Raw genomic sequence first — 22303 nt, 5'->3', positions numbered from 1 at the left:
TTGGAACTCAATTTTGGATTATGGTGCGCTCCATGGTTCATTCTTTTAATGGACCCACTCTGTAGGTCCACATTTGGAAAGTAGTCTTATGGAACCATGGCACCATACATGACAGAAATCATTCCAAACATAATAATAATAATCTTTATTATTGTCACAAATAAGCTTAAATTAACACCATAATGAAGTTACTGTGAAAAGCCCCTAGCTGCCACATTCCGTCGCCTGTTCGGGTACACTGAGGGAGAATTCGGAATGTTCAATTCACCGTCTTTCTAGACTTGGGGCAGCTATAGTCCATCAAACCAACACCACGCTCATAACACAGAGAATTTGGTGATGAAGCACTGCCTCCCATCCACTTCGCCAACCCCTTGTGGCCATATAATCTGCTGCGAGAGACAAAAATCCAGGTCCCATTAATCGGGGGGAAGGTCCGCTTCCGTCTCCTCCGGCAACCATAATCAGCCTTGAAGGTCACATTGAAGTCATTATTTTCGTGAGAAGGAAAGGAAAGAATTAGAAAAAAATAAAACTAATAAATGGAAACAACAAAGGAAAATGTCTATTTCATTGCAGCTAAGACCATCCCCGTTCTACAGAAGAATCTGACAAGCCTGGATGTCAACAGCAGCAGTACTGTGACTCTGAACTGCAATGTCAACGGGCGACCTCCGCCAAGCATCGCCTGGTACAAAAATGGGCAACGGGTTCTCCCAGCTTCAGGTGATACATGATACTTACTATTTTCTCTTTTTTTCTGAGCAAGGTGACGGGGATAGTAGATAGGCATGCTATTTAGTCTGAACGATGTTGGTCTCTTTGGCTGTTCTCAAACATGGTCATTTGCCCATACACCGGCCATAGGGAGGCTATATATTGCCTTGATGCTTCACCTGGATTTGTTAATTTAAAAAATAATTAAACTCCATAGTAATGGAAGGAGACGTCAAAGCTGATGTTTTTAAAGATGCATTTATTTGTATCTTTAAACAGTGTTAGCTGTTGGCAATTTTTTTTCAAATCAGTTCCATCTTTTGTCCATCTGGAAATGGTATTTGAGACATCTGGGGCAGCTGTCAAGAGAATAACTGTCCTGTCACATGTGGAACGTGTAGACCACATTTCTCGGCAGATCTCTTAAGGGTTTATAGTTCAGACAGTTCCCTTATTGGTGATGGTTTATATTCTAAAGTCACGTTCACCATGAACTTTGACAAACATTCCCATCCGTCTAGGTAACAACAGTCACTGTATTTCGGCACTGAACACTTTGAAATGCTTTGATCTGAAGGATGCTGTAGTAATGCAAATATTAATCATGGCATCTTTGCACAATTTCAATGTCAGTGCAAGAGATATCACATTCTGTCTGTAACAAACGCGTGCAAAAATTCAGAAACTTGGAACATTTTCTCTCATTCCCATCAATTTGTCCTTGATAACCTTATTCCCACCTATCAATTTTTATTCAATTCCAATTTTTGATTTTTTTTTTCTTCATTTTCATTTAAATTTTCATCTGTATTTTTTTATTTACCTATCTTCTGTACAATAAAATTCAGAGGATGAATGGGCACAGGTGCGTACGATGATTAGCAGTTTTATGAACGTATTTACCAAGTCAACAACAAAACAAACACATCTTACTGTCAAAATAAATTGTATCAAGTACATATCTTTCTGCAAAGTTTTATGTTTTCCATTTTGTGCCTTAATCTGGTATAAAGGAGACATAAAATCGAGAATGCAATATATAAACCAGATTTAAATGTGGTTGCCTGAAAAAAAATACAATTAGCTTTTGTAAACCAAACTGTTATTTGATATTGAGGCCGACCAAGTAGGTAAACCTCAGATTAATTCCCCAATGTACCAGGTTACCTGATTTCAGCCAGAGTTTCATTGCTGACACAATACGTTAGCTCAGCAACCATGAGTTAGAGTTTAAGAGTACCTACGTTTGATGGCTAGATACTGCACTGGTTTGGAGGTTAGAGCGAGAACTAGGATCAGGCTGAGCTTTAAGGCCGTCTATAGTTCGATTGTGTAGATTAGATTGCTGACACTTACTCAGCATACATTTTAAAAATCTGTGACTATGGAACTGCTACATAACTGGAATTAGTTCATTCGGAAAAGGAGGAAGGAAAAGCAAGGGAAACGGAGGGAAGGTGGGATATCTGTGCCATCAATGTTAAGCATTGTTTGAATCATGCTGGGGTTCTGTCCTCATCCTGGAACACTAAAAAAAAGTATTTGAAGACATCATTAATGAAGAGTATAAAAACATTAGGATCTCAGTCTCAGTTTGGTTTTCGCATCCACCTCAGCTCTGCATATGTTTTCCCTTATATAATTTCCTTTTATGTCGCACCTTAATAATATGTCATGAAAGTATTATACAACCTCCACAGTGCAATAAATCATGACAGAAAAAAAAATAGTTTCTGACATCATTTCATGAAAATAAAATCAGATGCATGCATGTAGAGTGAAGCCTTACCAGAGTACCGTATGCTGATACCTTTGCCAAGAGATATCTTACACCCTGAGGATTTAACATGTAGATTTAAAAGGTGAATTTGCACACTCTGTGTTTTCAGATATTTCTTCTTCAGCTCTTCTCCTGAGGTTGGTGACCCTTTCTGAGGTGCTGTTCCACATGCACTACCATCCCCTATTGCCCATCTATGTGGCCATTTGTTATCACTGAGCCTAAAAAGGGTTAACAGACTATGAAGGACATTAGATTCCTACTCCTAATTGCTCTCCAATGATTTCTACTCCATGCAGAGGAAATGCAGATATCAGATAAGAACAAGTTCAGAGCTGATTGTAATGTTCTCTCATAGTCTCATACTCACTGCCAAGCTCAAGGTATAAATACTAACCATTTCAGAAAGGAATCAGAAAGTGTATCTCCACAGGCAGACATGATTATCAGAAAAGGAGACAGATTCAGAAATTTGGTCCGAGAAAATGCATAGATTAAGAAGATAATACTGGTCTAAGATAGTTCTGGACTGCAACTGCCCATTGACAATTGACTGAAACATCACAGGCTACAGTCTAGAAATGATCACTGTTAATATAAGCATACAAGTATAATACATTCATTTTATATCCCTGTATCTATCATTTTAATTTACATTGAGCCAGTAATGTATGACAATGGCTCACGGAGGTGGAGGGGAATAATAGGGATGTCAAGTTTTGGGAGCCATAAAGAAGGAAAACTAATTGATCGAAGTAATGGGATTTAGGGAGGATTCTGAAAGAAGAAGAGCAAGTTGGAATGGTAGGATGGCCTAAAGAGGCAATCCTGGAGAGTGGGACCTTGGCATCTGGAAATAGCTGCCAATGGTGGAGTGAAAGGAATAACAGAGATGCAAGATGTTGGAGTCAAAAGAACAGATGGCATGGACTGATGTTGGGCAAGGTGGGAGAGCTTCCTTTGGTGTTGGAGGAGCTTTTAGAGGTGAACAGGGGCGAGGTTATGGGCAAATTGTAACATAAAGATGAGACTTTTATTCATATTGGAGACTTTTTTTGTAATTCAGAGAATATGGCATTAGATGCTATGCATGATAGCACTAAGGTTGTGAACTATGGAAGCATTAGCCTATTTAAAATAAATTGATTCATACTTCTGTTAAAAACAGACATGGGCAGAGTTTTTCAAATGCTGGGACTTCCTGCGCTGGAGAGTCACTGAGGAACACAACAGGGGTTAATTGCCTAAGGTTGCGCCTGGTGAGGAAGTGCTTCCTTAGAGAGCAATATGAATGGCCTGCAGCTCTATAGTCTCAGCAGGGCCAGGATTGAGTGGTGAACACAGCTGAGACCACATGCAGTCCCCGAAGAAGAGGAGGTTATGGATGGCGGACGTCAGATAAGTCCATCTTATCGGTGTATCAGTGAGAGGGGGAAGGTTGGGTTTGAGAGGCCAGCAGATGAGGGTTAAAGGGGGTATATGAGCTTTTTTTAGGGGCCTGTCCAATGGATGCAGGGGACCCCACAGGACATATCCCCACTTACCCAACACCAACCTGCTTAGCAAAAACTGCTGACCTACTCACTTAGTGTGAACCTTCCCCGTGCCACAGATAATATATCAGTAAGGATGGGATGAAACACTTAAGTGGTTTCTACTTGTACCACAAATAGCCATGGAAACAAGTGCCATGACATTAAACAGGAACAAAGATTTTATTGGTGATTGCTTACTGACAACATTCAAATACATATAGTGGCAAAATCTCCTTAACTACTAAGACCTGATGATGTGACTTCTTTCCTAAACCCAGGCATTTTACTGGAAGCAGGGAACAAAACTTTAATCATTGAAAGAGTCAGATTTGATGACACAGGAGAATACAAATGTAAGGCCACCAACGAGAAGGGAACTGTGGAAACCTCAGCGTACATAGCTGTCCTAGGTAAGGATCTACAAGGATTTTGAGAGAGCGCTTCGTGGACCAGTGAAATGTTCTTCTCCAACAATTTGTCTACAAATCTCACTCAAGTCGTGGAAAATATAATAGTGAGCAAACACACAAAAACACACAGTCAGGCACACGAGCATTCCCCCCCCCCCCCCCCCCCCCCCCCCCCCACAGGCCACCCCCAGACCCTTCAAGACCGAGATCCTGCCGACTCAGAGGATGTTAAAACGGCTCCAGCGGGACTCGGCTTTTTGTTGACGGCTGCTCAGCCCATCCGGACCGAAGAATCAGGGCGCCGGCCCATGCCGGCCCGGGCCGGAGAGTTGGCGCATACCCTGACCGGTGCCGTGCCAACCACGCTGGCACCAGTGGCGCCAATTCTCCGCTTTGCGCAGAATCGCATCCCAGCATCGGGGCGGCGTGGCGCGATTCGTGCGGCCCGCCGGCAATTCACCGACCCAGCGGGGGTTGGAGAATTCCGCTCCCATTTTCTGAACATTTAAAGATGCCCAAAACCACAGAGGTTGATACCAGAGGACGAGGCTTTCAGAATCTCATGCAATGAATAAATAATTTCACCTATTCAACCACCATAACAAATGACCCATAATTTAACCCATATTTTGCACTGCCTAACTTCTCAGCCATTGCATACGTAGGTATTTCTGTTAATAATTTAATTTTGGTGCCATGGTAAGTTTTGCACAACAAGTAAGACATTGCCATGGCAAATTTAAATAATGGCTGGGCAAGATTTATTAGTTACATATTAAAGCTCCACATGAATGCACATTCAAAGGTCAGAAGCTATCATTGAATCAAATCAATTGCAGTTTTGTGCCACAATCTGCCGAGTGTTTTTAATCCCACCAGAGGTGAATGGTACTATGATAAGCTATGGTTGTCACCATGAATAAATTCAATTCCAGGCCATATTAAAACATTTTCCATGAACAATGATAATTTTTTGACTGTCTTTTCACTTTTGTTTCAGGGACTGAGGAAAAATCCAATTTGGAACTGATTATTTTGGTCTGTACTGGGGTTGCCGCCACACTATTCTGGCTTTTACTCACACTTTTTATCCGTAAACTCAAGAAGGTAAAGTTCCAAATTATCGTTCTGGTTGCTAAATTTATGCTGAGCCATGAAACCTTGGATCAAACTGTCAAGTGAAGAAAACATGTGCCGATTTATGACACCTCATTGCTTCAAACAGAATGACTGTTGCATCCACCTTCATTCAGAGTTTCCAGTTTATAACACCTGAAACTTTGCCAGGGCCATTACATACATCATTAATTTGCTAGTCAAGCATAGGCCCTGACCAGAATTCTATGCAATATCCTTAGAGCATATACAGATAACAATATGACCACTTTTGCTGCCACTTTTGGAGAATTTGCCTTCATGCTTCAAATCCAGTGTTAGCCACGGTTCAGTGGTAACACTCACCTCTGAGTCAGAGGATCATGCATTCAAATGATTCTCTGCTGACTTGAGCATGTAATCTTGTTTGACGCGCCACTTTTTGGAGAAGCCATCTTTCGAATGAGACATTAAGGATGCGATTCGTCCAATCGGTGACTAGGTGCTCCTGCCAGCAAGACAATCAGAGCGATTTCCACTGGCACTAGGTGCAACCCTCGATGTGCCATGCAATAGCACTTAGAAAAGATTTTACCCTCAATCGAGTTTTCAGTGCCATTTCATGGTGCACCAGGGTTCTCGTTAGAACTGAGAAGAGTGGGGCCTAATTTTGCTGCCCCGATACTCTACAGCCTTGAAGAGTTTGTGATGTTCAGCTTTGCTGTTATACATGTAATGGAAAACATACCAGATGATATCGATCTGCTATTTGGATGTTGTTAGAACATACCAATCTGTTAAATATGTGGAAATATCACACCATCCATTACGTCCAGCAGAAAGGTGGAAGGACATTTCCTCTTTCTGCCCCTTGTTCACATCGGAGCTGTCATCAAATGAACCAAAAATCTATTCAACTATGTGGAAAAGTAATATTCAGGCACAGAAGCATTCCAGTGAGATTCACTAATTGAGGGCAGGAATGCCTGGCTATTCTTTTAGAGTCCCAGTGCGCCAATGCCTATTGTGGTGACACTGCCAAGAGCCCATGCCAAGAGTAGATAATCCAAAACTGGACAGAGGTCCAACTTGGGATGTTCCAGAACTCTATAATTAACTAATGCACTAGCTGGTGGTTTTGCTCTCTAAACGATCAAGAGAGCTACTCAACAGTATTTTGACAGGAGCAGACAAATGAGCAGCATTTGGGCGGCACAGTGGCACAGAGGTTAGTACTGCTGCCTGACAGCGTCAGGGACCCGGGTTGAATTCCGTGCTCCAGTGACTGTCTGTGCGGAGTTTGTACTTTCTCCCCATGTCTGCATGGGTTCCTCCGGACGCTTGGTTTCCTCCCACAGTCCAAAGATATGCAGGTCAGGTGGATTGGCTGTGCTAAATTACCCCTTACCATCTAGGTAGGTTGGGTTAAGGGGTTGTTGGGATAGGGCGAGAAGGTGGGCTTGGGTGGAGTGCTGTATGGGTGGGTGCAAACTCGATGGGCCGAGTGGCCTGCTTCTGGGTGTAGGGAGTCTATGATTCGATGATTGTGTGTGTGTGTGTAAACTGACAATGACATTATATTTTTACAGCCAAGTTCTGCAGATGTTAAAGCTGGATATCTGTCAATCATAATGGATCCAGATGAAATGCCACTGGATGAGCAGTGTGAGCATCTCCCATATGATAGCAGTAAATGGGAGTTTCCCAGGGACAGACTCAGGCTTGGTAAGAACTGTGCATTGACAGTTAGGAGGTTTTAAAAGTCATAATAATATAACAAAAGTCAGAGTTAACCTAGAGGCCCAAACGTTTTCTTGTTTTGATTTTTTAATTTCAATCTGGATTCACTATTTCAAAACATTGGCCCAATTCGATTATTGATTGGTTTTCAAGCAACCTTGAAACTTCGGCTCAGCTCACTCACCATTGTCGTCTCTAGTTCATTGGGCTAGATTGGGCCTGTTGTGGTGGCAAACATGGCGTCTGGGTCCTTTGATCAATGAGAGAGGCTTGTTGTCAATTTCCTGCCAAAGGCAGAACCTTCTCTTATTAAATGGAAGGGTGAATGGGAGGCAAGGTGGCGCAGTGGTTTGCACTGCTGCCCCATGGTGCTGAGAACATGGGTTCGATCCCGGCGCCAGCTCGCTGTCTGTGTGGAGTTTGCATATTCTCCCCTTATCTGCATGAGTCTCAGTCCCACAATCCAAAGATGTGCAGGGTAGGTGGATTGGCTAAATTTCCCCTTAATTGGAAAACAAAAATGGGAGGTTGGAAGAAGCTGACACACGGGCCGGGATTCTCTAATCCTGAGGCTAAGTGTTGACACCTTCGGAAACACCGTCACGTTTGTCGACGGCGTCAACATGGCCTCAGGATCAGCAATTCTGGCCCCTACAGGGGGCCAGCCCGGCACTGGAATGGCCCACGCCACTCCAGTTGCTGATCCTGGCATCAACTGGGTGCCGCGGGGTCCGTGCATGCGCAGTGGCACCGGCGCCAACGTGTACATGCGCAGTGGCCCCCTTCTCCACGCCAGCCCCGACACAACATGACGTAGGGCTAAAGGGGCCGGCACGGAAGAAAGGAGGCCCTCAGCCTGACAGGCCAGCCTGTCAATCGGTGGGCCCCGATCATGGACCAGGCCAGAACGGAGGCCCCCCCCGAGGTCGACACCCCCCCTCATCCCCCACAGGCCGCTCCCGGACCTTTCCACGCTGCGGTCCCGCCGGCTGAAAGCAGGTTCGAATGGCGCCGGCGGGTGTGGGGTTTTTTGTGACGGCCGCTCGGCCCATCCCAGGCGGAGAATCGCCGGGGGGGAGGCCTCGTAGAGCGGCCCCCACTCGGCGCCACACCGAACACACCGGCGCCAATGGCGTTGATTTGCGTCCCGGCATCATGGCTGCATGGCACGATTCGCACTGGATTCTCCAGCCCAGCCCTGGGCTGAGAGAATCCCGCCCAAGATTCGTGGCCATCAGCAGAGGGATGTCAATTAGGCTCATTACTGAACCCCACTGCAATTTAGCGAAGGGATTAATAAGGGCCACATGTCTTTCCCACATCCTTGTAAAACTGCCCTGCAAGACCTATAAGGTTTCCCATGGCCTCCTGGTGAGGGGGGAGCTCCTTCATGGTCAGCCACTCTGTGAGGAACCCAGCTTCGAACAGGGGACATGCTTGAAAACCACCCCCTGCCCTTTCCTCTGACCCCCTCCCTATGACCCCCGCCCCCCCCCCCCCCCCCACCATGTGACCACCAGACCACCCTCTTTTCCTTTGGTCTGGGGTGTCATGATGAGCCTAGGCCTTTAGCAGGTGCAGTAATGCCAGCAATCACTGCCCCTGTTTCCACTAGCAGCATGCTCCTGGCAAGCGAGACTTCTGCCACTGCGGATCTCAATCACGGGGTAAGTTTGCCTGTGGACACTTAAGTGCCTGGTGGCACTTAATTCCATTGGGCCTCACTCACAGAACTGATGGGGATTTCCTGCCAGTTCTCTGAATGGTGAGCTAATGTAGTCAGGCCACCTGCAAAGGACCATGGGAATTATGGCCAACCCAAGACTCAGACCGATACACAGCCTATGTGTACCGAAAACACAGATAACCAGACCTGACCCATAATTTTTGTGTATGTAAATAAACCATCTTTTGAATTAATTAACTGGTTGTGTGGTCATTTGATCGATATAAGGGAAGGCTTGTGGTTCACCAGCATTATTATTAGAGCAACACTGGACTGCAGTCAGCCTGACGGAATTCCAGCCATTCTTTCCAAGCTTCTGAATTTGTCTATTTGTTTTCCCCCCGTGTTTACTGCATCCTATCGTCTATAAGCCTTTAAAACCCAAGCTTGCATCACCCAATCACTTTTTACTGTGGCTCATCTTCTCTCCGACTGTTTGGAGATTGTCATTGTCCTGAAGACACATTCATCCTTCATTTGGATTTCCCAGTTTAAAAAGTACTCTTTCCAGGGCCACATTAACACACAGACCTGCAAAGTCCCATGACCTTGTGAACAGAGTTCATTATAAACCTCAACAGTGCTGTCTACCAGTTATGTTATTTGCATTGTATGGGAGGCAGTGACTGGAACATGAGTGCCTGGAGCACAATATGTACTTAGGGCTCTGATTGCTATTTACATTTAACTGCACTGTGCCCACACTGACTGTGTTATCTGGCAGCCCAGCTGAAGACGATCTTATTATTAAGTGCCACTTCATCTATGTGAAGTCTGGAGGAGGAGTAGCACTCCTCCACAAAACCAGCCGAGACTACTGCCATATTGACACTCCGCCACACGCCCAGATATTGACCTTTCCCTCCAGCATGATGGCCAACCTTCGTCCAGCCCAAAGGCAATAACTGGCCCAGGATGCTCAATCTCTGGCTATGGCCCACTGTCCTGATGACAATGAGGGCACAGCCTTCAAATGGGCAACCTCCCCAAGAATGTTCAGGGGAATATCCACCCCAAATGTTCACCTCATTCCCAGGGCTTTTACCCCATACCTTCGGTAAAGCAAAGCCGTGCATATACTTTATTGTTTAGATCGACTAATGAACCATTATCGTATCCAATCAATTTAAAAATCTTAGCATTGTTCGCTTCATTTCAGATATTGCCAGACCTTTCATACTGAATTGTATCTTTTGGCTGGTAAAAGGTTGTACAGGCTGATTTTGTTTTTAAAAACCCATTGGAAACTGAACCTGTTTCTCTTTATCTAATGCTCAGGGAAAACTCTGGGACTTGGTGCATTTGGCAAAGTGGTGGAGGCATCTGCTTTCGGCATTGATAAATCTTCAACCTGTAAAACAGTGGCTGTAAAAATGCTGAAAGGTACGTTTCTGCACCCTCAATAAATATGGTTTTCATGGAGATATAACAATTATTAAAGTTAGCTGTCTATAAAATACTGTGCATCCAACTACAAATACTTTCTGCATGTTTAACCGGGCGGGGGGTGGCGTTGTGCTGATGCAGCTTCTAGTCTCACACTAGACCTTTTTCAAGTAAGTAAGTCACTGATACTGAACTTGGAGCTGGGGAAATTGGAAGGGAAAAACACATCCAACCAAAGTTTTGGAGGACACGTCAATGGGAATTTTCTCCAGCACCTTAGAATTAGAGGGAAATCAATTGAGGTATTTACTTATAATGGCAATTTGCAGGCATTTTTGGAAGGCTGTGGAATTTAGCCAGCGACGCATGAGACCGCTGTGTGTCTGCAGCTTGTCTACTCGTAAGAGGCAAGAACACAGCCAGAGGTTGGAGCGCCATGAGATTCATATGAAATGATCATTTTAAAGGACAAAATTAGCAAACCTTACGATATCTGCAGACAAATGTTTCCAATTGTTTGTCACCGGTAGATGGATCCACAAGATAGTGCTAGGTCATGGGTCTGTGACTGCACTTCACTTTGGGCACTCTGGTTAGCTGCCCCATGTACACAGGCCACCCTAAATGGATGGCATTCCCAGGGCCACCTTCTTAACTTCCTCCTCCCGGAATTTTGCACTCGACATCCCACCACACGCATTCCCAGGTTCATAATCCACAAAACAGTCTGCTGTCGTGCTCGAAACCCAAACGGAAAAATTCAGCCCTTCATCATTTGATCTCACCCACATTCTCCAACACAGATGCACCCACAATTACAGTAGGAGGCAGGTTTTGTTATCGTTGTTTAATGATGTTATAGAATTAGCTTCTTTGCCAAGGGTATGAAAGGGGTAAAACTGGGCCAGGGTAGGGTTGCAAAACAGGTGGAATCACTTTTGCTTCTTGTTTTACACCCCAGCGTTAGGTTATGCCGGCATTAGATTATGTTCACTTTGATTGAAGTCAATGGAACTGAGATATGCATAAAAGAAGAACTGCAGGAACATTACTATTTTTATATCCATGTCCGTGCCTAATTACATCCCCACAGTTAATTTCAATTATTTAAAGTCTTTTGGTGGGACATTTCTAAGCCAGTCAGTTTTTGTTTCCTGCATGAATTATTTTAAACAGAGGCAAATCCTATTTTTGTTTACATATAAATGCATAACACTGCTTCAGAATTTAAGCAATGCAGAGAGAAGATTGCCTGAAAAATGGTCAAATTTGTTCGAAAAAAGTGAACATCAACAATGCATTGGAAACTGTTCATTTTTGCGGGCATTTTAACTAAATGGGTTCTTAAGGTATTTTATATGAGAAACAATGGGTGAAATTTTCTGGGCCCGTTCACCACAGGCAGAAATCCCACTATTGGGATTTGGAACAGCGAGATCTCTGTTTCAGATCTTCCCCCCACCCCCACCCTCGCTGGTGACGCAATCAGGTTCACGCCCAACGCGGGCACGAACCTGAATATCGTGGATTTGAATTGATCTAAATATTTTTAAACGGCTCGACACCATTGCTTTCAGGGTTGTCAGATGCTCTCCTCCGGCCAGTATAACCTAACACTGGTGGGAATCACTACTAGTTTACAAAAGCAGAAACCAGTTGTGATGACCACGCAGGGATTCAGAGGTGTGTATACGCCCCGGGTTGTGACGTAACGATGGGAGGTGAGGGGAGATGGAGACTTCAAACAGATGACGTGCTCCAGTGCCAGCAAGGATGGGAGAGGGCCGGGGGTGGGGAGTGGGGGGGGGGGGGGGGGGGGGGGGCAGCCTAATGCCTGTGTGGTGTTTGAGGGAGTGTAACCCAGCAATTGACGAGTGGGGAGAGGGAGAATTGCCCTCCGAGTAGGAGGGTTCAGGGTGTTCCCCTCGTCGGTCAAGGTCCCGATGTCTGAGGAGCGCAAGGGGTTTGAACAGCACTTTGAGATCAGGGCTCTCGGTAAAGATAGCATCCAGCCATCCACTTATGGAGCTGGGCTTCCTGGGTCTGTGAGTCCCCAGCCGCTAGAATGGCAGTGCAGAACACTGCCCCCCCCCCTTATTTCTTGACAAAGTGTCAAAGGTTCTGGGGAGAAATGCATCGATTTTTAGTCAGAACCTGACACTGAGCCATTTTTGTAAGAGAATTCTGCCCACTATCTTCCCTTATTGATTGGCCAGCACATATCTTGATACTTCATCCCTCCTGCCCAGACATCAATGACTTCTGCTGGTTCGAAAGGATGATTTGTTATGAAACAGCAAATAGGAGAAGGACACCAGCTTAATATTCCCCTTCCCTGCATAGGAGCATCGCAGATCACTCCGAGTGCCAGGAAACACCTGGCAAATCGCGCTACAGGACTCTGTTCCCATTCGGGTAGATCGCATCCTTTGTATTTATATAAAATCTTCCACATACTCTGATGCCCCAGGCAAGCATGACAGCCAATGTGCACACAGTAAAATCCCACAAACACCAATGGAATGAATCGCCAGTTAATTTGTTTTGATCGTGTTGGTTGAGTGATCATTGTTAAGCAGGCCATTGGGAGAACCATGGGCGGGATTCTCTGATCCTGAGGCTAAGTGTTGACGCTGTCATAAACGCCGTTGTGTTTCCCAACGGCATCAAAGTGGCCTCAGGAGCAGCAATTCTGACCTCTACAGGGGGCCAGCACAGTACTGCAGCGACCCACGCCACTCCCGCTCCAAACCTGGCGTCAGATGGCGGTGTGGGTCTGCGCATGCGCAGTGGGACCGACGCGATTTCCGCGCATGCACGGTATCTCTCTTCTCCGCGCCAGCCCCAATGCAACATGGCATAGGGCTACAGAGGCTGGCGCAGAACAATAGAGACCCCAGCCCGAGAGGATGACCCGCCGATCGGTGGGCCCCCGGGCCACACCGGAGGCCCCCCCCCCAGGGTCGCGCCCCCCCCCCCCCCCACCCCCCCAATAGAACGCCCCGGATCCTTCCACGCCGAGGTCCCGCCGGGTAAGACCAGGTTAGAACAGCGTCGGCGGGACTCGGGTTGTTTTGTAAGGCCGCTCGTCCCATCCATCCCGGGCGGAGAATCGCCGGGGGGGGGGGGTGGGGGGGGGGGGGGTAGAGCGGCCCCTAACCGGCGCCGCGCCAACCATGGTGACGCCGATTCTCCGCTCTCTGGAGAATCCTGTCCCAGCGTCGGGGCGGAGATTCTCCGGCCTGGTCCTGGGGTGAAAGAATCCCCCCCCATTTGTTCTTCTGAAAAAAGTTTCCAGCAGATCTTTGACATTCAGCTGCCCATATGGATAGGAGACAGAATTAAAATTTCCCCCCAGCCAATGGCAGATTGCACATTTAAACAGATCAGAGGATAGTGGGTAGGGATCATGCTGTCTTCACCTATCCACCCCAATCAAGTCGATGGGGGAAGGCTCATGGACAGCCTTCCTGCACTACCTGCACCTCCTCCCTCCCCCAATTTAGGCCCTTAGGTGGGCAAGTAATGCTCACTTGAGGGCCTCATCGTGCTGCCACTAGTATTTAACCAAGCAGCCGTGCAGGGGCCATGACAAACAAACCCATGCAGGGTTGTCTGGGGGCTTCCAGAGTGGGGTCACTCTTCAAATATGCCCAGTGCCTAAGTATAGGACCCCACATTGTAAGGTGGGATTGTCACCAAGAGCTGTGTCCTGTCCTTGATGTGGGGTCCTAAAGATGTGGAAAAGTCTATTTAAGTACAAGCTCTTTTTTTAAACTTGTCAAGAGAATATGGACTTCCCCATTCGTCCTTTTTAAAAAATCAAACAAAAATCAGGCAGCACGGTAGCATTGTGGATAGCACAATGGCTTCACAGCGCCAGGGTCCCAGGTTCGATTCCGGCTTGGGTCACTGTCTGTGCGGAGTCTGCACATCCTCCCCGTGTGTGTGTGGGTTTCCTCCGGGTGCTCCGGTTTCCTCCCACAGTCCAAAGATGTGCAGGTTAGGTGGATTGGCCATGATAAATTGCCCTTAGTGTTGGGTGGGGTTACTGGGTTATGGGGATAGGGTGGGGGTGTTGACCTTGGGTAGGGTGCTCTTTCCAAGAGCTGGTGCAGACTCGATGGGCCGAATGGCCTCCTTCTGCACTGTAAATTCTATGTAAAAAAAAAACTGCGGTTCAAATTTTTGCATCACATTATTTGAATATGGGTGAAAAGAGGGGCATGTTGCCAAATCACTCTTTCACCCTTTGTATAAAGTACTGCAATCATTTGATATTAGGCATTCTTGCATTTGTCCTGATGAGTGCAAGATGAAAAGCTTCAGCAACATGTCTCTATTTTCAGCACTATTTAAATGCTGCACCACCAATAAAAGCCAGTGTTGAGAGTTCTATAACTGTTTATTTTAATCTGTGGATTCTACTCTATAATTCACAAAACAGGATATAATCATTTGGAGATTTCTGGCTTTGTGTAAAGTATGGCTTTAAATGGGTTGTTGCAATATAAGGGCACAGACCATCCTGCAAAAGATTTAGCTCGAATTTCAATTTCACTCACTTCCAAGTTTCTCTGGAAGGGAAATGGCAGGATTTCAAATTTAGCATGAGCTGCCTTGCAGGGTGATAAAATCTAACCTAACAGATTAATCAAAGCGGGTCCCCAACCTTCTCGATATATCTACCAATTGTAGCTCATAGTTTAAAGTTGGGGAGGTGAGGAGCTAGACAAATACAACGAAAAGGTAATGAGGAAAGCTTTCAAGTGTTATCTATTTTATTCTTGTTCAAAGGATTTTTTCTGCAGCAAGGTGACCCTGAATGTTCCAGTACCAATGAAGGCTGGTGGTGGGAACCCCACTGATGCTATCTGTGAAAATGTCTCCAAACTCTGAAGGAAACCTTGAAACACTGGTTCCTTGTGGTGTATATTTGTTAGGAATAATGTGAGGAACAATGTACAACCTAGTAAGGAACCAGTCAAGTCATAGTATAAACAATTAATAAAGAATATTTATTGAAGTAAAAGAAAAGAAAAAACACATGATAAAAGGTTAATATACACTATGACAGTTAAGTATAGGAATAACTAAACGCACTGTTTTATCTGAAGTTACTTCTTGTTCCCAAAATATACCCACGTTCCCTGAACTCACTTAGGACGTTCGGCTTTCTGAGCAACATCCAATTTTAGTAACTCTGCATCAAATACTCACCACACAATACTGCTTAGGTGACCCACTCTGGGAAAAAGTCCCTTCCAGGATCAGCAAAGGCACAAAACTGCAACTTTTAGAAGAGAACATCTGCAATCTGCTGTGGCTCTAAATGAGAGATGGGACAGGCCTCTGTTGCTTGGATCATAAATGGATCTCGTCTGTATGGCTGTTGGATGGAGAACGAGCCTCTTCCCCAATGAGGGTGCTGGCAGTTATACTGGGCAGGATTCTCCCCTACGGGGCGGGGCGGGCCGTACCTGTGCCGAGGAATGGCGTTAACCACTCCGTCAGCAGGCCGCCTGGCACACCTTCAGGAGCTAGGCCGGCACCAGCGGGGTTGGCACTGCGCCAGCCAGCGTGCAAGTTGGCGGGAGCGCCAGCGTGTGCTGGCGTCAACTCAGCACATGCGCAGGGGGGTTCTTCTCCATGCCAGCCGACGCGGAGGAAAAGAGTGCCCCCACGGCACAGACCCGCACACGGATCGGGTGGGTCCCGATCACGGGCCAGGCCCCCGTGCCCCCCCTCCCCCAACCCCCCCCCCCCCCCCCGAGGCCGCCCGTAGAGCCAGGTCCCGCCGGTATGGACCTGGTTTGATTTACGCCGGCGGGATCGGCCGCAAACGGGCGGCCGTTCGGCCCATCACTGGGCGGAGAATCGCCGTGGGGATCAGCGATTCCCGCCCCCGCCAAAAAGCCCGGCACCGGAGAATTCGGCAGCTGGCATCGGGGCGGGGGGCGTGGGATTCACGCCGCCCTCCGACGATTATCCGACAAGGCGGGGGAGGGGCGGTGCCGGGAGAGTATCCCGCCCAATCTCTTTGATATTCCCCTCTATGGATTTTGCTGTCTACCTTACTCAAATCCCTTTTACAAGATTTTGAAGTTATCGTTTGTATAGCCCCACTGGTCTCTGGTAAACAATGTTTATGACATGGCCATTCGCACCTCACTGTTTCTATACTGCTAATCCAGTACTGAGCAGGTTCACATCTCATTATTTCTCTCGGTGCCTGCTAGTGTTGTTAACTTTATGTAATTTCCTCTCAAGTTCACTGTTAAACTCATTAACGTTCCACATTCCTGACAGCTAGTGTATCAATACAGGACAAAGTATTATTCACGATCACACTTTCTCACCATGCCTGCACACCACCAGCCAGCCATCTCTACCAACCTCTCGTGTATCTGATTCATTCAAATTGCAGATGGTGAGGACAGCAAGCAGCATTCTCCCATTATGAGACTAAGGGCGGGATTCTCCAAAACCCCGCCGAGTCGGAGAATCGCCGGGGGGGGGGGGGGGGCGTCGTGAATGTCGCCCCTGCCGGCCACCGAATTCTCCGGCGCCGGAGATTTGGCAGGGAAGGGAATCGCGCCGCGCCGGTCGGTGGCCCTCTGGCGATTCTCCGACCCGTGATGGGCCGAAGTACCGCCCGTTCTATGCAGGTCCCGCCGGCATAAATTAGACTAGGTCCCTTACCGGCGGGACCTGGCAGTGCGGGCGGGCTCCGGGGTCCTGGGGGGGGGAGCGGGGCGATCTGGCCCCTGGGGGCGACCCCACGGTGGCCTGGCCCGCGATTGGGACCCACCGATCCGCGGGCGGGCCTGTGCCGTGAGGGCACTCTTTTCCTACTCGCCGGCCATGTGGTCCTCCGTGATGGCCGGCACGAAGGTGAACCCCCCCGCCCTGCGCATGCAGTTGGATGATGTCAGCAACCGCTGATGCTCCCGCGCATGTGCGACTGGCGGAGTGCCTTCGGCCCAGGCTGGCGCGGCGCCAAAGGCGTTGCACGCCAGCAGGCGGGGCGCAAACCACTCCGGCGCCAGCCTAGCCCCTGAAGGTGCGGAGGATTCCTCCCCGGGATTGCTTCTCACTGCAGCACAGTGGTTTAGCACAGTGGGCTAAACAGCTGGCTTGTCATTTGAGTCATTTCCAGCTCATCCTCTGCTTAAGAGCAGCACGGACAGAGGATCAGGAGTATACCAGTTACGCTAAGGACAGGTGTCACATGGGTCTGAGAGATCAAGAGACAGAAAAAATTGTGGAATTCAAAACCTTTAAATTTCCTATGCTGCAAACAAGAAAGAACACATTCTGGCCACTCGATGTCCCAAATGTTAATTTATTACCTGCACGTATTGTTGAAGTATTGTTTGGAATTTATGACCTTATAACCTGTTTATAAGACTAACTCAAGATATTTATTATTAGAAGAAATGAGATCAAGGCCAAATCTTAAGTTAATACCTTATCACTTCCTTGTTCTGTTAACCTTCTAAAAACAGCATTGCAACCTTGGCTTTTTAACCCTGCTTTGTAGACAGACCGAGCACATTTCCTATTCTATGAATTCACTTCAATCTCATTCTTTAACAGAGGGGGCTACAACAAATGAATGCAAAGCACTGATGTCAGAGCTGAAAATTCTCATCCACATTGGTCACCATCTGAATGTAGTGAACATGCTCGGAGCCTGTACCAAGCCTGGAGGTAAGGACTGAAAATTCCTCAACTGTTAGAGCACTCAAGAATTTGATGGATTTTCCAACCTAGCCACCTACTCATAATATCCCTCCTCTACCCAAAAATATTTCTCAATGTCTCTGGAGCCTATTAATACCGAATGTTTTAATGAGCTTCCCAGCGAACGTACTCCACAAGTCATATGAACAACAATCTAATGTACACTTTCCTAATTTGGGATAAGCATGATGGCTTTCTGTAGTGACGGTAAAATGAACCAATTGTATGTATTGTATTGTTCGCTTCACTACAGCTCCACATAATGGATGTCCCTGACCAACCTACAGTTGAACAATTGCAGTTTACTAAAATTAAACATTGTGCATGTCAGGGAACTCAGTTTTAAGTGTTATATTCAGCTTCAGAACATTGGTTTGTGAACCTCTGGCTCCAACATTCTTTTCGTGAATTTTTAAGAATATAATTTGAAGGGAAGTTCTGTATTATATGTTGCATTTCCCATCATTCTGATTACCAAGAATAGCAGTGACAGTGAGGTTGAAAGTGCTGTAACACACGTGCAAAATGGTGGGGTGTGCCAATTGAGTCGGATTGCCACTCCGCTTGAAGGTTCTTGAAATCCAAGCAATCCTATCTCACCCAACCTTCCAGCATAGACCGGCGAGATCTGGGCGTGCAGCATATCCCCGAGGTCTGGTGTCAAGGGTGGTAAAGTCGAAGATAAGTAAGTCATGCTCCCCTTTTTAAGGCACTAGCTGCTGTAAACCAGCTTTAAAGGTCAAGCCAGATTTAAAGTTCTTTTACAAGCTAATATGTGGTAAGTGGGGAGCTGGTTGGGAGGTAATCTGGTCGGGTTGGGTCAGTTAGGTCAGACCAGACCTTGGAGAAGAGCGGGGGGGGGAGGGGTCCCATTCGGGCCTAGCCTTGTGGGGGCAGGGGTGGGGGTGCGGGTCCAGTCATGTCGGGCCTTGTAGCGAGTTGGTCCAGACTGGGCCTTTACAGGGCTGGTAGTGGGAGAGAGGAGGGGCCTGCATGGAGCCTTGGTGGGGAAAGGGAAGGGAGAGTGTGGTGAATGTATTCACCATAATGCATGCATGATACCGTAATTGTAACCTATGACCTGTAAGTGGTGATATGAACTGCTTCCAGGTATTGTACTTTAACCCTGGTATGGCTCCGCCCACACCGGGGCTATATATAGGCCGGCCGCCTGTGGGCAGCATTCGTCTGTACTACTGACTCTGCCTAGGCAAGTTCATGACTAATAAAGCCTACTGTTCACTCGCTCTCTCTGCCTCTCAGTGAATTGAAGGTATATCAGAGGGCCTTGCAGGAAGGATATGGATCAGGTCTTGGTGGAGGGGGGGGGGGGGAGTCTGGTCAGGTTGGACCTTGGGGAAGGATTGGGGTTGAGCTGTAGGGCAGTAGGTCTGGTTAGGTCATGTTGGTTCGGGCCTTGGAGGAGCTGTCAAGTTGGGTTGGGCCTTTGTGGGGGGAGGTCGGAGGTTGGGCGAAGTCCTGTGGAGGAAAAGGGGCATGGTTGGTGGGGGAAGGGAAGTCCTAGGGTGGAAGGACTGCCATGGGTTGTGGAGTCTCGTGCAGGGCTGGGGGTGCCCATGGAGCGAGAATCCTCAGGGGGGGGTGGAGGGATGCTGGTAGAATCCATGTTGGGGGTGGGTTAATCGGGGAGAGGTGGGAGTCCGCTGGTGGTTTGAGGGTGTGAAGGGAGTCCCTTGGGAGGGTTGATGTGGGTCTGTACAATAGTAACCAGAAGTTAGAAATGCTTTTCATGGAACTTACCCGAGGGCTATTGTTGGCGAAGGCAGGGAGGAGACTCATTCAGATGTAAGGCCTGAAAACCAACTCATGTCAAACATCAGTCTTTGTGCATCAGGTGCAGACTGTCTCCACAGTCCCCAGTCTGTGTCTAAAAAGGGCTACCACTCATTTCTTCCTATAAGACAATTATAACATTATAAAATGGTCACAGCACAGAGGAGGCCACATGGCCCATTAAGCTGATGAACATATGAGACAGGATTTTCCCACCAGCCTACCATGTGTTTTTCAGCAGCGGAGGTGGCCCGCAACGGAGGATTTCCCGTTGACAGCACCCCCTGGTCGTCGGGAAACCCATGCACCGGCATGAACATACGGTACATCCCGCCCATGAATTAGGAGCAGGAGTAGGCCACACAGCCACCCCAGCCTCATCCGTCATTCAATAAGATCATGGCTGATCTGCTTATAACTTTAACCCCGCATTCCTACCTACCGATAACCTTTCACCCTCTTGTTAATCAAGAATTTAACCAGCTCTGCTAGATTCAAAGACACAGCTTTTTGTGAAAGAGAGTTCCAGAGACTCTCAGCCTTTTGAGGGAGAAAAAAATCCTCATCTCTATCTTAAATGAGCGACCAGATCTATTTGTTTAATTAAATAAACTAATATTAGCCATGTTTTCTTTATTGTGTAATGATCAAATTGCCATTAATTGCAACAATTAAAATTTATTTTTATTCCATGTTCAATCTCTTCTGTCAGAAACATGTTTCCTTGCTGATAAGGCTACGAAAACAAACTGGAAAAGTTAACAATGGCATCTTATTTGTTTCACAAAAGGAGTCTGGCCAGTCTGGCAATAAGCCACATGGACCAGGAACATTTGAGGTCTGGTCCCTTGTCTGTGTTGAGTTTTTTAATCTCCGCATGGCAGTAGAAATGCTTCAACTAGCTCATAGAATTTACAGTGCAGAAGGCCATTCGGCCCTTCGAGTCTGCACCGGCCCTTACAAAGAGCACCGCACTCAAGCCCACGTATCTACTCTATCCCCGAAACCCAGTAACCCCCACTTAACCATTTTGGACACTAAGGGCAATTTAGCATGCCCAATCCACCTAACCCGCACATCTTTGGCCTGTGGGAGGAAACCGGATCACCTGGAGGAAACCGACGGGGAGAACGTGCAGACTCCACACAGACAATGACCCAGCCGGGAATCGAACCTGGGACGCTGGAGCTGTGAAGCAATTGTGCAACCACTGTGCTACCGTGCTGCCCTTGAGCAGCACGGTGACGTAAGAGAAAAGCTAAAGAGAGCGGGGAAAGAAAATCAGCCAAGGTTCCCATTCCTAATCATTGTCCGGTGAACCCAGCTGCAAAGTACTTGGTTGTTCCCATCGGATTACCATCCACCGCACACATGAAGAACCGGCACTTCCAGGTTCTGACAGTTAACTCTTTTTCCCTCTCCACGGATGCTCCTGGTCTACTGAGTAGATCCAGTGTTTTAAATTTTAATTCAGATTTCCAGCACCTGCAGTGCTTTTGGACTGGATGAGCACTCCACGTTTTCACAGACCTTTGCGGTGGCAATTTGCAGCATAATATTATCTTCATCCTCTCATCTGGGAGAGGGCCTAAACTTCAGTCATGTCAAGTGAGAAAAGAAAGAAAACCCATCACGAGAAGATCGTTAGATTCTCTTTTGTTTCTTTGTACTCCTTCTATCAGTACTGGGAGGGTTACACTGTGCTATTAATTGAATGATGAATTTAGTAACTACTTAGTTATTATCTAATGTGCACCAATACCACCCTGGATTGATGAGTTCTGAAAAGCAATTCCTAACGTATCAGCATTATGAATAGTAGGTTATAGTGGATGTTCGTCAAGCATAACCTGTAAATTCAGAAGCAAGGACTGTTTCCAAGAATAACAGGTTCTTAGTAAAAATTAACTTTTTGCGGTGAAGTCACCAGTTTTAAACTGTTTTCCTTTTGCTGCCGTGCTTGTGCAAAAAAGCAACGTTCTGTGCATTTAAGAAAAAAAGTTCTCATGCGTTTCGAAATCGCTGTTCGCTGGAACTTGTTTTGTTTGTTTTTCACCAGGCCCTGTGATGGTGATTGTGGAATATTGCAAGTATGGAAACCTATCTAATTACCTCAGGAGCAAGAGAAATGATTTCATTTTAGTCAAGGTATGGCCAAAAACTGAGTACACGATTGAATGTTCAAGGCTACTTTGGTAACCGGAGGGATAATGGTTTATCTAACAGCACCTTTTTATTATACCCTTAGGAATACAATTTTGTCTAGCGGCATGCTGGCTAACTCATTTGCAATCGGCATGATTCTATTACAGTCCTTAACTGATTTGGAACAAAATTGATTCATCACTGCACTGAAGTAACTGCATGCCTTACA

General features: G+C 46.8%; 1 protein-coding gene across 2 annotated transcripts in view; it reads left to right on the top strand.

The window, feature by feature from the left end:
* The window catches only part of kdrl (kinase insert domain receptor like), a 218345-nt gene that overhangs the window by 154114 nt on the left and 41928 nt on the right, over positions 1–22303 (top strand). For both annotated transcript variants that reach the window (XM_038775502.1, XM_038775503.1), the window contains 7 exons: positions 580–726; positions 4311–4442; positions 5443–5549; positions 7127–7262; positions 10282–10386; positions 17989–18102; positions 21989–22077. In XM_038775502.1, the coding sequence (XP_038631430.1) occupies positions 580–726; positions 4311–4442; positions 5443–5549; positions 7127–7262; positions 10282–10386; positions 17989–18102; positions 21989–22077 (830 nt within the window). The remainder of the gene's footprint in view (positions 1–579; positions 727–4310; positions 4443–5442; positions 5550–7126; positions 7263–10281; positions 10387–17988; positions 18103–21988; positions 22078–22303) is intronic.

Source organism: Scyliorhinus canicula, chromosome 17 (assembly GCF_902713615.1).
Source record: "Scyliorhinus canicula chromosome 17, sScyCan1.1, whole genome shotgun sequence".
Lineage (NCBI taxonomy): Eukaryota > Metazoa > Chordata > Chondrichthyes > Carcharhiniformes > Scyliorhinidae > Scyliorhinus > Scyliorhinus canicula.
Note: the sequence above shows the minus strand (reverse complement) of the source record. Positions and strands in the feature narration are given on the sequence as shown.